Raw genomic sequence first — 22,500 nt, 5'->3', positions numbered from 1 at the left:
ATCCATCTTCCCATCAATTTTAACCATCTTCCCTGTCCCTGCTGAAGAAAAGCAGGCCCAAACCATGATGCTGCCACCACCATGTTTGACAGTGGGGATGGTGTGTTGCTTTTACGCCAAACATAACGTTTTGCATTGTTGCCAAAAAGTTCAATTTTGGTTTCATCTGACAAGAGCACCTTCTTCCACATGTTTGGTGTGTCTCCCAGGTGGCTTGTGGCAAACTTTAAACGACACTTTTTATGGATATCTTTAAGAAATGGCTTTCTTCTTGCCACTCTTCCATAAAGGCCAGATTTGTGCAATATACGACTGATTGTTGTCCTATGGACAGAGTCTCCCACCTCAGCTGTAGATCTCTGCAGTTCATCCAGAGTGATCATGGGCCTCTTGGCTGCATCTCTGATCAGTCTTCTCCTTGTATGAGCTGAAAGTTTAGAGGGACGGCCAGGTCTTGGTAGATTTGCAGTGGTCTGATACTCCTTCCATTTCAATATTATCGCTTGCACAGAGCTCCTTGGGATGTTTAAAGCTTGGGAAATCTTTTTGTATCCAAATCCGGCTTTAAACTTCCTCACAACAGTATCTCGGACTTGCCTGGTGTGTTCCTTGTTCTTCATGATGCTCTCTGCGCTTTTAACGGACCTCTGAGACTATCACAGTGCAGGTGCATTTATACGCAGACTTGATTACACACAGGTGGATTGTATTTATCATCATTAGTCATTTAGGTCAACATTGGATCATTCAGAGATCCTCACTGAACTTCTGGAGAGAGTTTGCTGCACTGAAAGTAAAGGGGCTGAATAATTTTGCACGCCCAATTTTTCAGTTTTGGATTTGTTAAAAAAGTTTGAAATATCCAATAAATGTCGTTCCACTTCATGATTGTGTCCCACTTGTTGTTGATTCTTCACAAAAAAATACAGTTTTATATCTTTATGTTTGAAGCCTGAAATGTGGCAAAAGGTCGCAAAGTTCAAGGGGGCCGAATACTTTCGCAAGGCACTGTATGTAAATGTCAACAAAATAACTTGTTGGTCTGTGTAGTGTGTGTGTGTGTGTGTAACCTTTATTTAACTAGACAAGTCAGTTAAGAACAAATTCTTATTTACAATGACGGCCTAGCCCTTGCCAAACCCAATTGTGCGCTGTCCTATGGGACTCCCAATCACGGCCGGACACATCCTGGATTCGAACCAGGGACTGTAGTGACGTCTCTTGCAGTGAGATACAGAGCCTTAGAGCGCTGCGTCCATGTGTGTGTGTGTATAACTATTTAAATGTACTAGAAAGCTTTAAAGGCCGCAAAAAAATTAAATAATTGATTATCGGTTTTGTTGGCAAGGAAAATATCGGTATCGAATAAAAGCATCACTACCGACAACGGCTGTGTCATTGATCATTCTAGAAACATTTTAACATACTTCCATGTTGTTTTAATCAACAAACTACATAATACCCCAAAACATTTAGATTTTAAGTGTAAAAATGTTAGCATGAACAGATGTACATGCGACAATCTGCCACAATTATCAGCCAAAAAGCCAATTCCAATGGACTTTCTTCAGCTAGCTAAGGTTAGCTAACCCTGCTTTTATAGCCATGACGACGAAAAGCTGTTTTGCGTACCGTTTTGTTTGCACAACAGTAGGAGGAAAGACTACCAACTTAAGTTTCATCGAGGGCCAGGTTAGACGAACCTCATGGTTTCAGACTATACGCCGCAATGATTGACATTTGAGTTATTTTGCAGATGCTCTTATCCAGAGAGACTTACAGTATTAAATGCTGTATTTCAAATGAACACCCTGGTTCGATTCCAGGCTGCATTACATCCGGCCGTGATTGGGAGTCCCATAGGGCGGCGCGCAATTGGCCCCAGCGTCGGCCGGTATAGGCTGTCGTTGTAAATAAGAATATATTCTGTAACTGACTTGCCTGGTTAAATAAATAAATAAAGAATGATGGAAAGTCGCTATCTAACATCTGTTTGTATCTAACTTGATTTGTCTATTGCCTGTGTAAGTAAACCTGGAGATTCCACCAAGTAGGTGTAGATATTGCCATAGGCTACATCAAATCAAATGCATGTATATAGCCCTTCTTGCATCAGCTGATATCTCAAAGTACTTTGGGCCATTTGATAGGGTCGTCTGCACAGCTGGTTTCCGGTGAGGTAGGTATAATGCGACAGTTTATTTTATTGAAATGACATTACTACATCATGAGTAATGAGAGCACCTACCCTACTCCGGCGTGGTCACGGTATTTTATTTTATTTCATAAAATACTGACGTGGGAGCTCCAGTCCACACACACACACACTAGTCACCGTTCAACTCCATCGTAAATGGCAGAGTTGAGTTTATTCGTCTAGCTAGCTACCTGTCTTCTTACATTGATCTGACGTTGTTAAGAAATAAAAATCATCTAATTTAACTAGGTGACTCACCTTGCCCACCTCGGCATTGCCAAGACTGATCACTTTCACGCGGAGCGATTTCTTGTTCTCACGTCTCTTCTGCACATTTGAGTCCATGCTAATGAGATTGACCAAGTATGTTAAAATATGTTATTTACGTCTTCGATGATAGCTGTTAAAAGACAGCTGGAATTTCAATCTTAGCTTAGCTTAGTTTAGCACGTCCCTTATTAACGTTAGCTGGCTAGCGGGACATTTACTCCATCGTTAACGACAGTATACACCGCTGCATCTAAAATATTAGCTGGGCTCGTAAAAAAAAAATCTGGACAAGTGAAATATGCATCGTATGGGATAGGTAGCCTGCATGTGCTATTATAGCCAGCTCCGCTGTTTTGCACAACAAGAACCTGTCTGTCAATGAATCTTATGTGCGGCAGCAGATGCATTATGAAGTCAGCAAAAACATAGACATCCGCGTGGTCTATGATGTCATAAACCCTACAAATTCCTGCGTTGGGGTGAAAAATGGGAGCCATATTGGTCAGGAACAAATACAAAGCCCAGTCTAATTGGAATGAAAGGCAGTAAAGGCATAATCCTGATTTATTTATGCAGGAAAAAATAACAGCAAGGTTTTAGGAATTGTGTTTTATAATTGTCAACCTAAAATACAGTCATATAATTATACTGTATTTTATACTGTATTTATACGTCTACATTAGTGTTTTCTTGGAAAGCTTTGGGTGTTATTACATGATACAATATCACCACTTGTTACATTTACAACATGTGTATTGTGTATGGCTGGATTGATTGTGTTGTTTGAATGGACTGTTGGCATATTGGCAGTTAATTTGGGTGAAAAGTGGCTGGCTAGCTAACAAACATACATTGTCGATAAATTCTTAAAATTCATTATTTTACACAATATCTTATCACAGCACTGGCAAACCATGGTTGACCAATTCTCTGACCAAAATGGCGGACTTTTATACCAGAAGGCTCCTTTCCACTCTAGTATTCTAATACCTAATTATATGACCCAAATAATTTCTGTTATATTTACCTATACATGTAATAATCAAACCAGCTGTATGTAACAAGAAAAAGTATATTATTTACAGCTAGTTATCTTCATATCAATTTTTTGTTAAACTTTTTTAAATCTCCGATTTTTTTTAAAACTGAAAGCAGTTTCTATGGCAACAGCGAGACACGACTGCAGATTCGCAATTTTCCGACAGTGTTGACATGAGAGAAAAACATTTTTTTTTAAATGCATTAATGGCATACCCCTGTAAACTTTAATAAAGGTTTGTTAGCTCGTAGCCTACATTGTCACACAAGCAGGCACACAAGAGTGCCCTAACTTTACACACATTAAGGGAACATTTTGACCATAATAGTATGGCACTGAATCAGTGCTGGAGTATGTTTTTCTGTGTCAGGATTCTGGCATTGGACAAATCATCTTTATAGCATAGGCCGTTTCACTAGGGTACACTTAATACATATTAATTCAATTTTTTGATATGGATTACGGGAAGATGGGGATCATGCGATGGGCTTTAGAAGGAAAAAGTAGACCTAATGTCACGCTCGTTGGTGGTGGAAGAAGGGGAGGACCAAAGCGTGTTCATGATGTTAATATTTAATGAATCAAACTGAACACTGAAATACAAAACGACAACGAACGACACAGTCCTGTACGGTGAATAACCAGAACAGAAAATAATCACCCACAACTCAAAGGTGAAACCAGGCTACCTAAGTATGGTTCTCAATCAGGGACAACCAGGCTACCTAAGTATGGTTCTCAATCAGGGACAACCAGGCTACCTAAGTATGGTTCTCAATCAGGGACAACGATTGACAGCTGCCTCTGATTGAGAACCATGCCAGGCCAAACACAGAAATCCCAAATTATAGAAAAAAGAACATAGACAACCCACCCCAACTCACACCCTGACCATACTAAAAGAAAGACAAAACAAAGGAACTAAGGTCAGAACGTGACACCTAACCTCCATAAACCATGTTGTTCACTAACTTGTGATGGATGCATTGATTGGCCAAATGAAGATTATGACATTTCATGTTGCCTTGCAAAAGCATTCATCCCCATGGTGTTTTTCATATTTTGGTTCTTTACAACCTTTAATTTAAATGAATTTTTATTTGGATTTCATGTAATGGACAAAATAGTCCAAATTGGTGAAGTGAAATGAAAAAATTTACTTGATTCAAAAAATTCTAAAAAAGTAAAAACAGAAAAGGGGTGTGTGCATATTATATTATATTATATTATATTATATCATATTATATTATATTAGAATATCATATTATATTAGAATATCATATTATATTAGAATATCATATTATATTAGAATATCATATTATATTAGAATATCATATTATATTAGAATATCATATTATATTATATTATATTATATTAGAATATCATATTATATTATATTAGAATATCATATTATATTATATTAGAATATCATATTATATTATATTATTTTAGAATATCATATTATATTATATTATTTTAGAATATCATATTATATTATATTATTTTAGAATATCATATTATATTATATTATTTTAGAATATCATATTATATTATATTATTTTAGAATATCATATTATATTATATTATTTTAGAATATCATATTATATTATATTATTTTAGAATATCATATTATATTATATTATTTTAGAATATCATATTATATTATTTTAGAATATCATATTATATTATTTTAGAATATCATATTATATTATATTAGAATATGTCACGTTCTGACCTCTATTTCCTTTGTTTTTGTATTTATTTAGTATGGTCAGGGCGTGAGTTGGGTGGGCAGTCTGTTTGTTTTTCTATGTTTTGGTCTAGTTCTATGTTCGGCCTGATATGGTTCTCAATCAGAGGCAGGTGTTCGTCATTGTCTCTGATTGGGAACCATATTTAGGTAGCCTGGGTTTCACTGTGTGTTGGTGGGTGATTGTTCCTGTCACTGTGTTTGTTTGTCACAGGATAGGACTGTTTTGCGTTTGCACATTTCTTGTTTTTGTTAGTTTGTTCATGTGTATTGAGTTATTAAAACATGAATAACCACCACGCTGCGCTTTGGTCCGCTTCTCTTCCTCCTACAGACGAACGCCCTTACAGAATCACCCACCGCAACAGGACCAAGCGGCGTGGTAACGGGCAACAGCAACAGCAGCAGCAGGAGAAGGAACAGAGGCAGCAGCAGCAGGAACAGCAACAGCGAGATCAGGATTTTGGGACATGGGAGCAGAATCTGGACTACACAACTTGGGAGGAGATAGACAGGTGGGCGGTCGACCCAGGGAGAGTGCCGGAGCCCGCCTGGGATTCGATGGAACAGTGCGCGGAAGGTTACAGGAGAATGAGGTTGGCGAAGCAAGCACGGCGGCGCGGACGGAAGCCCGAGAGTCACCCCCAAAAATTTCTTGGGGGGGGGCACAGGGGGAGTGTGGCAGAGTCAGGAGTCAGACCTGAGCCAACTCCCCCCGTTTATCGTGAGGAGCCAAGGAGGAGCTCAGAACCAGAGCTGGTGTTGGAGGTGAGCGAAGCAGAGACTGTGAAGGAGTTAATGGGGAGATTGGAGGAGAGTGATATGAGGGACTTGCTGGTTTGGTGCATGAGGCACGACATTCGCCCGACGGAGCGTGTCAGGGATTTAATGGCACCGGGGTCAGCTCTCCATACTCATCCTGAGGTGCGTGCGAGGGGTCTGGTGAAGACTGTGCCAGCCTCACGCACCAGGCCTCCTGTGCATCTCCCTAGCCTTGCACGTCCTGTGCCATCTCAGCACTACAGTGCTCATAGCAGTGCTAACTGTGGCGGGCGTGGTGCTGGTCAGGCACCGTGTTATGCAGTTGTGCGCACGGTGTCCCCAGTACGCGTGCTTAGCCCGGTGCGCTACATCCCAGCTCCCCACATCTGCCGGGCTAGGGTGAGGATCCAGCCAGGGCGGTTGGTGCCAGCCCTGCTCTCAAGATCTCCAGTACGCCTTCACGGTCCGGTCTATCCGTCACCACCTCCACGCACCAGCCCTCCGGTGGCAGCCCCCCGTACCAGGCTGTCTCTCCGGCCCATCCGTCCAGAGCCTTCCTCCTCTCCGCCGCTGCCGGAGTCTCCCGCCTGTCCGGCGCCGCTGCCGGAGTCTCCCGCCTGTCCGGCGCCGCTGCCGGAGTCTCCCGCCTGTCCGGCGCCGCTGCCGGAGTCTCCCGCCTGTCCGGCGCCGCTGCCGGAGTCTCCCGCCTGTCCGGCGCCGCTGCCGGAGTCTCCCGCCTGTCCGGCGCCGCTGCCGGAGTCTCCCGCCTGTCCGGCGCCTCTGCCGGAGTCTCCCGCCTGTCCGGCGCCTCTGCCGGAGTCTCCCGCCTGTCCGGCGCCTCTGCCGGAGTCTCCCGCCTGTCCGGCGCCTCTGCCGGAGTCTCCCGCCTGTCCGGCGCCTCTGCCGGAGCCTCCCGCCTGTCCGGCGCCTCTGCCGGAGCCTCCCGCCTGTCCGGCGCCTCTGCCGGAGCCTCCCGCCTGTCCGGCGCCTCTGCCGGAGCCTCCCGCCTGCCCGGCGCCTCTGCCGGAGCCTCCCGCCTGCCCGGCGCCTCTGCCGGAGCCTCCCGCCTGTCCGGCGCCTCTGCCGGAGCCTCCCGCCTGTCCGGCGCCTCTGCCGGAGCCTCCCGCCTGTCCGGCGCCTCTGCCGGAGCCTCCCGCCTGTCCGGCGCCTCTGCCGGAGCCTCCCGCCTGTCCGGCGCCTCTGCCGGAGCCTCCCGCCTGTCCGGCGCCTCTGCCGGAGCCTCCCGCCTGTCCGGCGCCGCTGCCGGAGTCTCCCGCCTCTCCGGCGCTACCAGGGCCTTCCGTTTCTCCAGCGTTGCCGGAGCTTCCCGTCTGCCCAGCGCCAGCTGAGCTTCCCGTCTGCCCAGCGCCAGCTGAGCTTCCCGTCTGCCCAGCGCCAGCTGAGCTTCCCGTCTGCCCAGCGCCAGCTGAGCTTCCCGTCTGTCCAGCGCCAGCTGAGCCTCCCGTCTGCCCAGCGCCGCCAACGCCGCCCGTCTGCCCAGCGCCGCCAGTGCCGCCCGTCTGCCAGGAGCCGCCAGTGCCGCCCGTCTGCCAGGGGCCGCCAGTGCCGCCCGTCTGCCAGGGGCCGCCAGTGCCGCCCGTCAGCCAGGGGCCGCCAGTGCCGCCCGTCAGCCAGGGGCCGCCAGTGCCGCCAGTCAGCCAGGGGCCGCCAGTGCCGCCAGTCAGCCAGGGGCCGCCAGTGCCGCCAGTCAGCCAGGGGCCGCCAGTGCCGCCAGTCAGCCAGGGGCCGCCAGTGCCGCCAGTCAGCCAGGGGCCGCCAGTGCCGCCAGTCAGCCAGGGGCCGCCAGTGCCGCCAGTCAGCCAGGGGCCGCCAGTCAGCCAGGGGCCGCCAGTAAGCCAGGGGCCGCCAGTAAGCCAGGGGCCGCCAGTGCCGTCAGTCAGCCAGGGGCCGCCCGAGCAGCTGCCCCTCTGTCCAGAGCAGCTGTCGCCCCTCTGTCCCAAGCTGCTGCCGCCCCTCTGTCCCGAGCAGCTGCCCCTCTGTCCCGAGCAGCTGTCCCTCTGTCCAGAGCAGCCATCGCCCCTCTGTCCCGAGCTGCTATCGCCCCTCTGTCCCGAGCTGCTATCGCCCCTCTGTCCCGAGCTGCTATCGCCCCTTTGTCCCGAGCAGTTGTCCCTCTGTCCCGAGCAGCTGCTTCACCTCTGTCCCGAGCTGCCCCTCTGTCCCGAGCAGCCCCTCTGTCCAGTGGGGTCATTGAGAGGGGTGGTCATGGTGAGTAAGCCAGGGAGGCGGACAATAAGGCGGACTAAGACAATGGTGAAGTGGGGTCCGCGTCCCGCGCCAGAGCCGCCACCGCGGACAGACGCCCACCCAGACCCTCCCCTATAGGTCAAGGTTTTGCGGCCGGAGTCCGCACCTTTGGGGGGGGGTACTGTCACGTTCTGACCTCTATTTCCTTTGTTTTTGTATTTATTTAGTATGGTCAGGGCGTGAGTTGGGTGGGCAGTCTGTTTGTTTTTCTATGTTTTGGTCTAGTTCTATGTTCGGCCTGATATGGTTCTCAATCAGAGGCAGGTGTTCGTCATTGTCTCTGATTGGGAACCATATTTAGGTAGCCTGGGTTTCACTGTGTGTTGGTGGGTGATTGTTCCTGTCACTGTGTTTGTTTGTCACAGGATAGGACTGTTTTGCGTTTGCACATTTCTTGTTTTTGTTAGTTTGTTCATGTGTATTGAGTTATTAAAACATGAATAACCACCACGCTGCGCTTTGGTCCGCTTCTCTTCCTCCTACAGACGAACGCCCTTACAGAATATCATATTATATTAGAATATCATATTATATTATATTAGAATATCATATTATATTATATTAGAATATCATATTATATTATATTATTTTAGAATATCATATTATATTATTTTAGAATATCATATTATATTATTTTAGAATATCATATTATATTATATTAGAATATCATATTATATTAGAATATCATATTATATTATTTTAGAATATCATATTATATTATATTAGAATATCATATTATATTAGAATATCATATTATATTATATTAGAATATCATATTATATTATATTATATTATTTTTGAATATCATATTATATTATATTATATTATTTTAGAATATCATATTATATTATATTAGAATATCATATTATATTATATTAGAATATCATATTATATTAGAATATCATATTATATTATATTATATTAGAATATCATATTATATTATATTAGAATATCATATTATATTATATTAGAATATCATATTATATTATATTAGAATATCATATTATATTATATTAGAATATCATATTATATTAGAATATCATATTATATTATATTATATTAGAATATCATATTATATTATATTATATTATATTAGAATATCATATTATATTATATTATTTTAGAATATCATATTATATTATATTAGAATATTATATTATATTATATTAGAATATCATATTATATTATATTATATTATTTTAGAATATCATATTATATTATATTATTTTAGAATATCATATTATATTATATTAGAATATCATATTATATTATATTAGAATATCATATTATATTATATTAGAATATTATATTATATTATATTAGAATATAATATTATATAATATTAGAATATCATATTATATTATATTATTTTAGAATATCATATTATATTATATTAGAATATAATATTATATAATATTAGAATATCATATTATATTATATTATTTTAGAATATCATATTATATTATATTAGAATATAATATTATATAATATTAGAATATCATATTATATTATATTATTTTAGAATATCATATTATATTATATTAGAATATCATATTATATTATATTAGAATATCATATTATATTATATTATTTTAGAATATCATATTATATTATATTAGAATATAATATTATATAATATTAGAATATCATATTATATTATATTATTTTAGAATATCATATTATATTATATTAGAATATCATATTATATTATATTATTTTAGAATATCATATTATATTATATTAGAATATCATATTATATTATATTAGAATATCATATTATATTATATTAGAATATCATATTATATTATATTATTTTAGAATATCATATTATATTAGAATATCATATTATATTATATTAGAATATCATATTATATTATATTAGAATATCATATTATATTATATTAGAATATCATATTATATTATATTATTTTAGAATATCATATTATATTATATTAGAATATCATATTATATTATTTTAGAATATCATATTATATTATTTTAGAATATCATATTATATTATATTAGAATATCATATTATATTATATTAGAATATCATATTATATTATATTAGAATATCATATTATATTATATTATCATATTATATTATATTAGAATATCATATTATATTATATTATATTAGAATATCATATTATATTATTTTAGAATATCATATTATATTATATTAGAATATCATATTATATTATATTAGAATATCATATTATATTATATTAGAATATCATATTATATTATATTAGAATATCATATTATATTATTTTAGAATATCATATTATATTATATTAGAATATCATATTATATTATATTAGAATATCATATTATATTATATTATTTTAGAATATCATATTATATTAGAATATCATATTATATTATATTAGAATATTATATTATATTATATTAGAATATCATATTATATTATATTAGAATATCATATTATATTATATTAGAATATCATATTATATTATATTAGAATATCATATTATATTATTTTAGAATATCATATTATATTATATTATTTTAGAATATCATATTATATTATATTAGAATATCATATTATATTATATTATTTTAGAATATCATATTATATTAGAATATCATATTATATTATATTAGAATATCATATTATATTATATTAGAATATTATATTATATTATATTAGAATATCATATTATATTATATTAGAATATCATATTATATTATATTAGAATATCATATTATATTATATTAGAATATCATATTATATTATATTAGAATATCATATTATATTATTTTAGAATATCATATTATATTATATTATTTTAGAATATCATATTATATTATATTAGAATATCATATTATATTATATTATTTTAGAATATCATATTATATTAGAATATCATATTATATTATATTATTTTAGAATATCATATTATATTAGAATATCATATTATATTATATTATTTTAGAATATCATATTATATTAGAATATCATATTATATTATATTATTTTAGAATATCATATTATATTAGAATATCATATTATATTATATTAGAATATCATATTATATTATATTAGAATATCATATTATATTATATTATATTATTTTAGAATATCATATTATATTATATTATATTATTTTAGAATATCATATTATATTATATTAGAATATCATATTATATTATATTAGAATATCATATTATATTATATTAGAATATCATATTATATTAGAATATCATATTATATTATATTATTTTAGAATATCATATTATATTATATTAGAATATAATATTATATAATATTAGAATATCATATTATATTATATTAGAATATCATATTATATTATATTAGAATATCATATTATATTATATTATTTTAGAATATCATATTATATTATATTATTTTAGAATATCATATTATATTATATTAGAATATCATATTATATTAGAATATCATATTATATTATATTAGAATATCATATTATATTATATTAGAATATCATATTATATTATATTAGAATATCATATTATATTATATTATCATATTATATTATATTAGAATATCATATTATATTATATTAGAATATCATATTATATTATATTAGAATATCATATTATATTAGAATATCATATTATATTATATTATTTTAGAATATCATATTATATTATATTAGAATATAATATTATATAATATTAGAATATCATATTATATTATATTAGAATATCATATTATATTATATTAGAATATCATATTATATTATATTATTTTAGAATATCATATTATATTAGAATATCATATTATATTAGAATATCATATTATATTATATTATATTAGAATATCATATTATATTATATTATTTTAGAATATCATATTATATTATATTAGAATATAATATTATATAATATTAGAATATCATATTATATTATATTAGAATATCATATTATATTATATTATTTTAGAATATCATATTATATTATATTATATTAGAATATCATATTATATTATATTATTTTAGAATATCATATTATATTATATTATTTTAGAATATCATATTATATTATATTATATTAGAATATCATATTATATTATTTTAGAATATCATATTATATTATATTAGAATATCATATTATATTATATTAGAATATCATATTATATTATATTATTTTAGAATATCATATTATATTATATTAGAATATCATATTATATTATATTAGAATATCATATTATATTATATTATTTTAGAATATCATATTATATTAGAATATCATATTATATTAGAATATCATATTATATTATATTATTTTAGAATATCATATTATATTATATTAGAATATCATATTATATTATATTATTTTAGAATATCATATTATATTAGAATATCATATTATATTAGAATATCATATTATATTATATTATTTTAGAATATCATATTATATTATATTAGAATATCATATTATATTAGAATATCATATTATATTATATTATTTTAGAATATCATATTATATTAGAATATCATATTATATTATATTATTTTAGAATATCATATTATATTAGAATATCATATTATATTAGAATATCATATTATATTATATTATTTTAGAATATCATATTATATTATATTAGAATATCATATTATATTAGAATATCATATTATATTATATTATTTTAGAATATCATATTATATTAGAATATCATATTATATTATATTATATTATTTTTGAATATCATATTATATTATATTAGAATATCATATTATATTAGAATATCATATTATATTATATTATTTTTGAATATCATATTATATTATTTTAGAATATCATATTATATTATATTATATTAGAATATCATATTATATTATATTAGAATATCATATTATATTATATTATATTATATTATATTATATTATATTATATTAGAATATCATATTATATTATATTATATTATATTAGAATATCATATTATATTATATTATTTTAGAATATCATATTATATTATATTAGAATATCATATTATATTATATTATTTTAGAATATCATATTATATTATATTATTTTAGAATATCATATTATATTATATTATTTTAGAATATCATATTATATTATATTAGAATATCATATTATATTATATTATTTTAGAATATCATATTATATTATATTAGAATATCATATTATATTATATTATTTTAGAATATCATATTATATTAGAATATCAAATTATATTATATTAGAATATCATATTATATTATTTTTGAATATCATATTATATTATATTATATTATTTTAGAATATCATATTATATTATATTAGAATATCATATTATATTATATTATTTTAGAATATCATATTATATTATATTAGAATATCATATTATATTATATTAGAATATCATATTATATTATTTTAGAATATCATATTATATTATTTTAGAATATCATATTATATTAGAATATCATATTATATTAGAATATCATATTATATTATATTATTTTAGAATATCATATTATATTAGAATATCATATTATATTATATTATATTATTTTTGAATATCATATTATATTATATTATATTATTTTAGAATATCATATTATATTATATTAGAATATCATATTATATTATATTAGAATATCATATTATATTATATTATATTATATTATATTATATTATATTAGAATATCATATTATATTATATTATTTTAGAATATTATATTATATTAGAATATCATATTATATTATATTATATTATTTTTGAATATCATATTATATTATATTATTTTAGAATATCATATTATATTATATTAGAATATCATATTATATTATATTAGAATATCATATTATATTAGAATATCATATTATATTATATTATTTTAGAATATCATATTATATTAGAATATCATATTATATTATATTATATTATTTTTGAATATCATATTATATTATATTATATTATTTTTGAATATCATATTATATTATATTATTTTAGAATATCATATTATATTATATTAGAATATCATATTATATTATATTAGAATATCATATTATATTATATTATTTTAGAATATCATATTATATTATATTATTTTAGAATATCATATTATATTATATTATTTTAGAATATCATATTATATTATATTAGAATATCATATTATATTATATTATTTTAGAATATCATATTATATTATATTATATTAGAATATCATATTATATTCACTGCTTTGTTATGAAGCCCCTACATAAGATCTGGTGCATCCAGTTACCTTCAGAAGTCACATAATTAGTTAAATAAAGTCCACCTGTGTGCAATCTAAGTGTCACATGATCTCAGTATACAGTGGGGCAAAAAAAGTATTTAGTTAGCTACCAATTGTGCAAGTTCTCCCTACTTATTTCCACCATAATTTGCAAATAAATTCATAAAAAATCCTACAATGTGATTTTCTGGATTTTTTTTCTCATTTTGTCTGTCATAGTTGAAGTGTACCTATGATGAAAATTACAGGTCTCTCTCATCTTTTTAAGTGGGAGAACTTGCACAATTGGTGGCTGACTAAATACTTTTTTGCCCCACTGTATATAGACTTTATTTTTTCTACTGTGTCATTGACTTGTTTATTGTGTTATTGGCTTGTTTATTGTTTTACTCGATGTGTAACTCTGTGTTGTTGTCTGTGTCGCACTGCTTTGCTTTATCTTGGCCTGGTCGCAATTGCAAATGAGAACTTGTTCTCAACTAGCTTACTTGGTTAAATGAAGGTGACATAAATCAAATAAAAAACATAGTGTTTTTTATTTAGGCTTTGGTTTTTCCATTTATATTTTGAGGCTGGACATTGATAGCTCGTTAGCACGTTGGTTAGCACCGATTGGTGTGACCTCATTCGTTTTCATGCTGGGGAACGTAGCAATATACAGACTACATGAATAATGACTATACAAATAAAATATTTAATTTGATCAGGTCTGTGTATATGATGGTAAATAAAAACTAATGGACTGTGGTTGCTTGCAATACAATGTTTTTATGATTGGAATAATTCCAATAATGATTTTCTTCTTTACCCTATACCCATCCCTCAGTGACAACAGCATGGTTCTACACAGAGTTAAGATTTATTAGAGACATTATTACATTGGCAGCTAACATCATGCTGGGTCAGAGGACAAAGCGCTTTTAGCTAATCACAAAGCTTGTTTGTCTTCGAATTGCGAATCAAATGAGAGCTTCCTGGATGTACGTCCTACAGAGCTGGATGGGGAGAAACGGGACTTTCTCTCTCTCCCTCAACCCCCCCATGTCCTCTCTCTCTCCCTCAACCCCCCCATGTCCTCTCTCTCTCCCTCAACCCCCCCATGTCCTCTCTCTCTCCCTCAACCCCCCCATGTCCTCTCTCTCTCCCTCGACCCCCCATGATCTGTCTCTCTCTCCCTCAAGCTCCCTTGTCCTCCCCCCCCCCCCCCTCTTCAGCTCACCTATCCTCCCTTCCCCTCTCTCCCTCCCTCCTCTTCAGCTCACCTATCCTCCCTTCCCCTCTCTCCCTCCCCCCTCTTCAGCTCACCTATCCTCCCTTCCCCTCTCTCCCTCCCTCACTGCTCTCTCTTCTGCTGTCCGTCTTTGATGATGACGTTTTTGAACAGCGTGAGCAGTGGTTTCTGGCTGCGTTCGTCCCAGCTCTTCATGAACCCTCCATAGCGCTTACTGGCAGGCGGTCCGCTCCAGCGGAAGTGGTTCATCTTGTACGAGCCGTCTTTCTTCTCCTGAAGACTAAACACCCCACCCAGGCCATCCGCCTCACCCCCCAGGCCCTCTCCCCCTTCCACAGCCCCAGGCTCCAGGGAGGGGTACATGGCCTCGTTGGTGCCCAGCTCTCGTCTCATCTCGCTGGGGAAGCCCTCGGAGGACTCCTCCTCCACACCGTTGGTGTAAACCTTCACCGGGCGGCGCTTCTTTCCCACAGGCTTCCCCCAGCGGAAGTGTTCCATGGAGTAGGAACGCTTGGCCTGGGGGGACACGATGTTCTGCTGCTCCAAGGGGGACAGGGGAGAGGGGGGGGACAGAGGTAAGGAGGGGGGAGGAAAGTCAGAGGGGGAGTTGGGTTGGAGATGGACCTCGCCAGGGAAGATGGGAGATTCGGCGGTGAGGTCAGAACGACAGAGCTGGATGCACTCCTGTGAGGAGGTCGATAGGAGGAGGGAGAGGAGAAGGACAAGACCGGAGAGGAGAGGAGAGAGGGAAGAGAGGAGAGGAGAAGGACAAGACCGGAGAGGAGAGGAGAGGAGAGAGGGAAGAGAGGGGAGAAGGACAAGACCGGAGAGGAGAGGAGAGGAGAGAGGGAAGAGAGGAGAGGAGAAGGACAAGACCGGAGAGGAGAGGAGAGAGGGAAGAGAGGAGAGGGAGAAGGACAAGACCGGAGAGGAGAGGAGAGAGGGAAGAGAGGGGAGAAGGACAAGACCGGAGAGGAGAGGAGAGGAGAGGAGAGAGGGAAGAGAGGAGAGGAGAAGGACAAGACCGGAGAGGAGAGGAGAGAGGGAAGAGAGGAGAGGAGAAGGACAAGACCGGAGAGGAGGGAGGGAAGAGAGAGGAGGGAGAAGAGCGGAAAGAGAGAGGAGAAGGGTAGAGAGGGAGAACCAGAGAGAAGAGGGAGAAGAGCAGAGAGGAGGGAGAAGAGCAGAGAGGAAAGGAGAGGTAGGTTAGATGGGTTACAGTAAATTACTGTAACACTCGTAACAGCTCTGTTTAATTTGTATTTATTTTTTACCTTTATTTAACTAGGTCATTATTATGATGTATTATTTAACCTTTATTTAACTAGGCAAGTCAGTTAAGAACAATTTCTTATTTAGAATGACGGACTACCCCGACCAAACCCCGGACGACGCTGAGCCAATTTTGCATCGGCTTATGGGACTCCCTATCACGGCCGGTTGTGATACAGGGTCTGTAGTGACACTGAGATACAGTGCCTTAGACCGCTGCGCCACTCGAGAGCCTCTTACATACTTGAGCTGGGATTCAATGTAATCCCGGGTTATAGGCATTGCCGCTTTTAAACTCAATTTCATATTGGAACATTGCCTTTAAAAGCCACAATGCCTATAACCTGCAATCCGATTCAATCCCGGCCTTGAGCTTAACTTTTCAAAAACATTGCGCTCTCTGCAACGCTTCTAACTCACCAGGATGTTGTTCTCAGAGTTGAGGTCTTGACAGCGAGGATTCTCCCAGCACTGACCTTTAACCCCGCTGACCACACCCACCACAGCCACAGCCAATAACCACGCAGGACACAGCATCGTCACGCTGCACACAGGAAAAACACAGTTATACTGCATTCAAGACAAGTCGGAAACTCGGAACCTCTGAGTTCAAATTAAGATATATATTTTTTGCGTAGAGCTTCCTATTGTTTGATTCAGATAGTGGGAAACTCTGATATAATCTTTCTACAATGAGATTCCAAGTCGGAAATGTCTGAGTGTTCTAGTTCCGACATGTCATGAATGCAACATTCTACTGACCCATTCATGAATGTCATCATAAGAACGGCAGATGAGTGTGACAAACATGCAGGTTGACGTTTATTATCAAGTGTCAGAACTGGCTGCCTTGTTAAAGGTTTGTGAAAAAACAAAAATGTGCTTTTTGGTCTTAATTTAAGGTCTGGGTTAAGTGTGGTTAAGGTGAGGTTTAAAATCAGATTGTATGACTTTTGTGGCTGGGCCAGCTAGTGACCACTCTGCAGAGCTGCCTCCAGAACAACATTCATGACGAAAAACGGGACAAAAATGTGACACATTTCTTATCTAATGAAGTCCATAGAGGACATACAGTACCAGTCAAGAGTCTGGACACACCTACTCATTCAAGGGTTTTTCTTTATTTTTACTATTTTCTACATTGTAGAATAATAGTGAAGACATCAACACTATGAAATAACACATATGGAATCATGTAGTAACCAAAAAAAAGTGATAAACAAATCAAAATATATTTTAGATTCTTTAAAGTAGCCACCCTGACTGACCGGAAGACTGAAGGACTGACTGACTGACTGACTGAAGGACTGACTGGCTTGCTGACTGATTGGCTGACTGATGGATTGACAGACAGACTGGCTTACTGACTGATTGACTGTATGAGCTAACACCTCTTATCTCACTGTTTATGTGAATAAGTAAAGAATATATACATTTCTCTTATTTACAATAAATTATAGATGCCCACAGACAGCTGTAGACAACCAAATGTGATTTAGTCAAATAATGAGCATTTAGTCAATGAGCATTTAGTCAAATAATGTTAATTAATGTAATAATTATTATTATTATTAATAATTAATAACAATTATATAATTTTTAAAAAAGGAATAATTACTATTATCTTCAGAATTCAGTGTTGTTTTCAATTATAATCATTCTCAAATCAAAAAATGACACATCTGATGTCACTAACCTGTTTCAAAAGTATTCTCTTCTCTGTCTGTCTCTCCTCCGACCAGTCGATCACTTGTCTCTTCCGATGAGTTGTCTACTTCAGCACTGTTGTCCGTCTGTGTGTGTCTGAGAGAGAGTGTGTGTGTCTCTGTCTCTGGCCCTCTCTTTTATACCTGAACCTGAGTGACGGAGGTTCCTGAGACCACCGGGGCCACGAGCCACCCCCCCCCTCCCCCGCAGCCCTTAACCCTTCCCTTATATTACAGGTAAATTTGACAATCACACACACACACACACACACAAACACACACATATAATGAGTGTCGAATGCATAACAACCGTCTAGTCCCATCTTTGTCCACCAGTTAGGACTTGAACGTCAGCAGAGTGGAACAGGTGGGCTAACACACACACACACACACACACACACACACACACACACAGGTGAATTATGAAGGGTATTAACAAGGGTCTGCCAACACGTCATGCGTCTTGTCTGCATGCTGAAGGTGAGGGTATGGAATTACTCTGGTCTGAATGGTCCAGGGCTCTGACTGACATCTGGCTGTTGGTGGCTCTTTGTCTGCTGGCTGAGTAGCAGGAACACCCTTCCCTGTGGGGATTAACGACTTGAAGAGGCCGGGTGACAGACAGGAGGAGGAGGGTGGTTACTGGCTAGTCCGGGTGTCAGGAGGGTCATGAGTCATGACCTCTGTTGACCTCAGTGACTCAGCCGTTCAACAGGGACCTGCTCTCTGTCAATGGCCGTTCACATTTAAAATTAACATTTAATTAAATTCACACACACACACACACACAAACATTCACACACACACACACACACACACACACACACACACACACAAACATTCACACACACACACACACACACACACACACACACACACAAACATTCACACACACACACACACACACACACACACACAAACATTCACACACACACACACACACAGGCACTCTGAGACCTCGTCACCAGTGTGTAACTTCATTGTAATTGTAGAGGATGTCTATTAGTGCACCGTCTGACCTTGGCTCGTTGTGTGTACGGTCCTGCGATTGACAAACGAACAAACACACACACACACACACACGCTGCGGACACACACACACACTGCAGACAGACAGACAGAGCTGAGTGGTTGTGGAGTGCATGGAGGAAGGCATTTAGTGAATGACTTCATTGGTGGAAACATACAAGTACATCTGAACCTCTTAGACGGAACGGTTTATTGACAGTTTACCATTTAAGACAAAACGCGAAGAAGAAAAAAAATAATTTGCTTGAATGCCAACCATCTTTTTCCATTGATAGCAGCTCTAACAGGAGGAAACCTGTGCTGTGGTTCAACCCGATTGCAGTTTATAGTCGCAGCTTGTTAAAAGGCTTGTTTTGTATCATTTTGTACAACACCTGATAAAACTAACACTGTAAAAGTGTGATAAATGTTGTTATTTCCTGATAGTTGCAGGTTGAAAATACAATTTTACACTTTTGACTTTCTAATCAACAGGTTTTGCATGGGTGGAGTTCTGGCTTGTCTGGTGACATCACCAGGCGGTTTAAGTTCATAGGGAGAGATATCTAGTCAGTTGTACAACTGAATGCATTCAACTGAAATGTGTCTTCTGCATTTAACCCGTCTGAATCAGAGAGGTGCAGGGGGCTGCCTTTTTTACAACGTCATCGGCGCCCGGGGAGAAGTTATTGTTGGGATTAACAGCCTTGCTCAAGGGCAGAACAACAGATCCCCCCCCCCTTGCCGGCTCGGGGATTCAAACCAATGCCCTTTCGGGTATTGGCCCAGCACTCTTAACCGCAAGGCTACCTGCTGCCAAATGGATCAATAACAAAGTGAGTTTCAAACCTCACTGCCAATAAAAGCTCATTTATATACCCCTCCAATAAGGTCCCTTACTTAGACTAGAGCATGCGCAGACCAGCTGGTTGGTGTGTTTATGGACATATTCAATCTCTCCCTATCACAGACTGATGTCCCCACATGCTTCAAGATGTCCACCATTGTTCCTGTACCCAAGAAAGCAAAGGTAATTTAACTAAATGACTAATGCCCATAGTACTCACTTCTGTCATCATGAAGTGCTTTAAGAGACTAGTCAATGATCATATCACCTCTACCTTACCAAACACCCTAGACCCACTTCAATTTGCTTACCGCCCCAATAGATCCACAGACGATGCAAACGGATACTGCCTCATCTGGACAAGAGGAATACCTATGTAATAATTATGTTTATAGCTCAGCATTCAACACCCATAGTACCCGCTAATCTCATCACTAAGCTCGAAGCCCTGGGTCTGAACCCCGCCCTGTGCAACTGGGTTCTGGACTTTCTGACGGGCTGCCCCCAGGTGGTGAAGGTAGGAAACAACACCTCCACTTCACTGATCGTCAATACAGGGGCCCCACAAGGGTGCGTGCTCAGCCCCTTCCTGTACTCCCTGTTCACCCATGACTGCGTGGCCACGCACGCCTCCAACTCAATCATCAAGTTTGCAGACGACACAACAGTAGTAGGCCTGATTGCCAACAATGACGAGACAGCTTACAGGGAGGAGGTGAGGGCCCTCTGAGTGTGGTGTCAGGAAAATAACCTGTCACCTAACGTCAACAAAACAAAGGAGCTGATTGTGGACTTCAGGAAGGAGCAGAGGGAGCACCCCCCTATCCACATAGACGGGACCACAGTGGAGAAGGTGGAAAGCTTCAAGGTCCTCAGCGTACACATCACTGACAAACTGAAATGGTCCATCCATACAGACAGCACCTCTTCAACCTCAGGAGGCTGAAGAAATATGGCTGGTCACCTAAAACCCTCACAAACTTTTACAGATGCACAATTGAGAGCATCCTGTCGGGCTGTATCACCGCCTGGAACGGCAACTGCACCGTCCACAACCACAGGGCTCTCCAGAGGGTGGTGCGGTCTGCCCAATGCATCATTGGGGGAAAACTTCCTGCCCTCCAGGACAACTACAGCACCCAATATCACAGGAAGGCCAAAAAGATCATCAAGGACAACAACCACCCGAGCCACTGTTTGTTCACCCCGCTATCATCCAGAAGGCAAGGTCAGTATAGGTGCATCAAGGCTGGGACCGGGAGACTGAAAAACAGCTTCTATCTCAAGGCCATCAGATTGCTAAATAGCCTCCACCCAGAATAGGCCATCACTAGCACATTAGAGGCTGCTGCTCTATATAGATTGTAAATCACTGCCCACTTTAATAATGGAACACAAGTTACTTTAATAATGTTTACATGTTGTAAACTCAAAAAGAAACACTGTCAACTGCGTTTATTTTCAGCAAAACTTGTGTAAATATTTGTATGAACCTAAGATTCAACAACTGAGACATAAACTGAACAAGTTCCACAGACATGTGACTAACAGAAATGGAATAGTGTGTCCCTGAACAAGTAAGTACTGCAGTGCATCTCGACACCTGCATTGCTTGCTGTTTGGGGTTTTAGGCTGGGTTTCTGTACATCACTTTGAGATATCAGCTGATGTACGAAGGGCTAAAAAAATACATTTGAATTGAATTGAATTGAAAAAGGAATTGAATTGAATCTCCTCCTCGTGGACTGCACCAGATTTGCCAGTTCTTGCTGTGAGATGTTACCCCACTCGTCCACCAAGGCAACTGCAAGTTCCCGGACATTTCTGGGGGGAATGGCCCTAGCCCTCACCCTCCGATCCAACAGGTCCCAGATGTGCTCAATGGGATTGAGATCCGGGTTCTTCACTGGC

At 36.9% G+C, this 22,500-nt stretch overlaps 2 protein-coding genes across 2 annotated transcripts in view; both read right to left on the bottom strand.

The window, feature by feature from the left end:
• Window positions 1–2,967, bottom strand: part of dnajc27 (DnaJ heat shock protein family (Hsp40) member C27) — a 27,361-nt gene extending 24,394 nt beyond the window's left edge. The window contains exon 1 of the mRNA XM_036962950.2: window positions 2,456–2,967. Coding sequence (XP_036818845.1) covers window positions 2,456–2,542 — 87 coding nt within the window. The 5' untranslated portion in view covers window positions 2,543–2,967. The remainder of the gene's footprint in view (window positions 1–2,455) is intronic.
• A 12,401-nt stretch (window positions 2,968–15,368) lies between these two features.
• Window positions 15,369–18,864, bottom strand: pomca (proopiomelanocortin a). The gene is made up of 3 exons (XM_036963012.2): window positions 18,725–18,864; window positions 17,449–17,572; window positions 15,369–16,440 (listed from the first exon to the last, which is right to left on the bottom strand). The coding sequence occupies exons 2-3, from the start codon at window positions 17,563–17,565 to the stop codon at window positions 15,859–15,861; spliced, it is 699 nt and encodes a 232-aa protein (XP_036818907.1). The 5' UTR covers window positions 17,566–17,572; window positions 18,725–18,864; the 3' UTR covers window positions 15,369–15,858.
• Between the last annotated feature and the right edge of the window lie 3,636 nt (window positions 18,865–22,500).

Source organism: Oncorhynchus mykiss, chromosome 25 (genome assembly GCF_057628025.1).
Source record: "Oncorhynchus mykiss isolate SJ-2025 chromosome 25, ASM5762802v1, whole genome shotgun sequence".
Taxonomy (NCBI): domain Eukaryota; kingdom Metazoa; phylum Chordata; class Actinopteri; order Salmoniformes; family Salmonidae; genus Oncorhynchus; species Oncorhynchus mykiss.
The sequence above is the reverse complement of the archived record's forward strand: the minus strand, read 5'-3'. Positions and strand labels throughout refer to the sequence as shown.

Excerpts from the sequence above, each read along its gene's own strand:
- pomca (XM_036963012.2), bottom strand. The coding sequence starts at position 17,565 with ATGCTGTGTCCTGCGTGGTTATTGGCTGTGGCTGTGGTGGGTGTGGTC. Across the intron at positions 16,441-17,448 it reads ACTCTGAGAACAACATCCTG|GAGTGCATCCAGCTCTGTCG; the intron begins GTGAGTTAGAAG and ends ACCTCCTCACAG.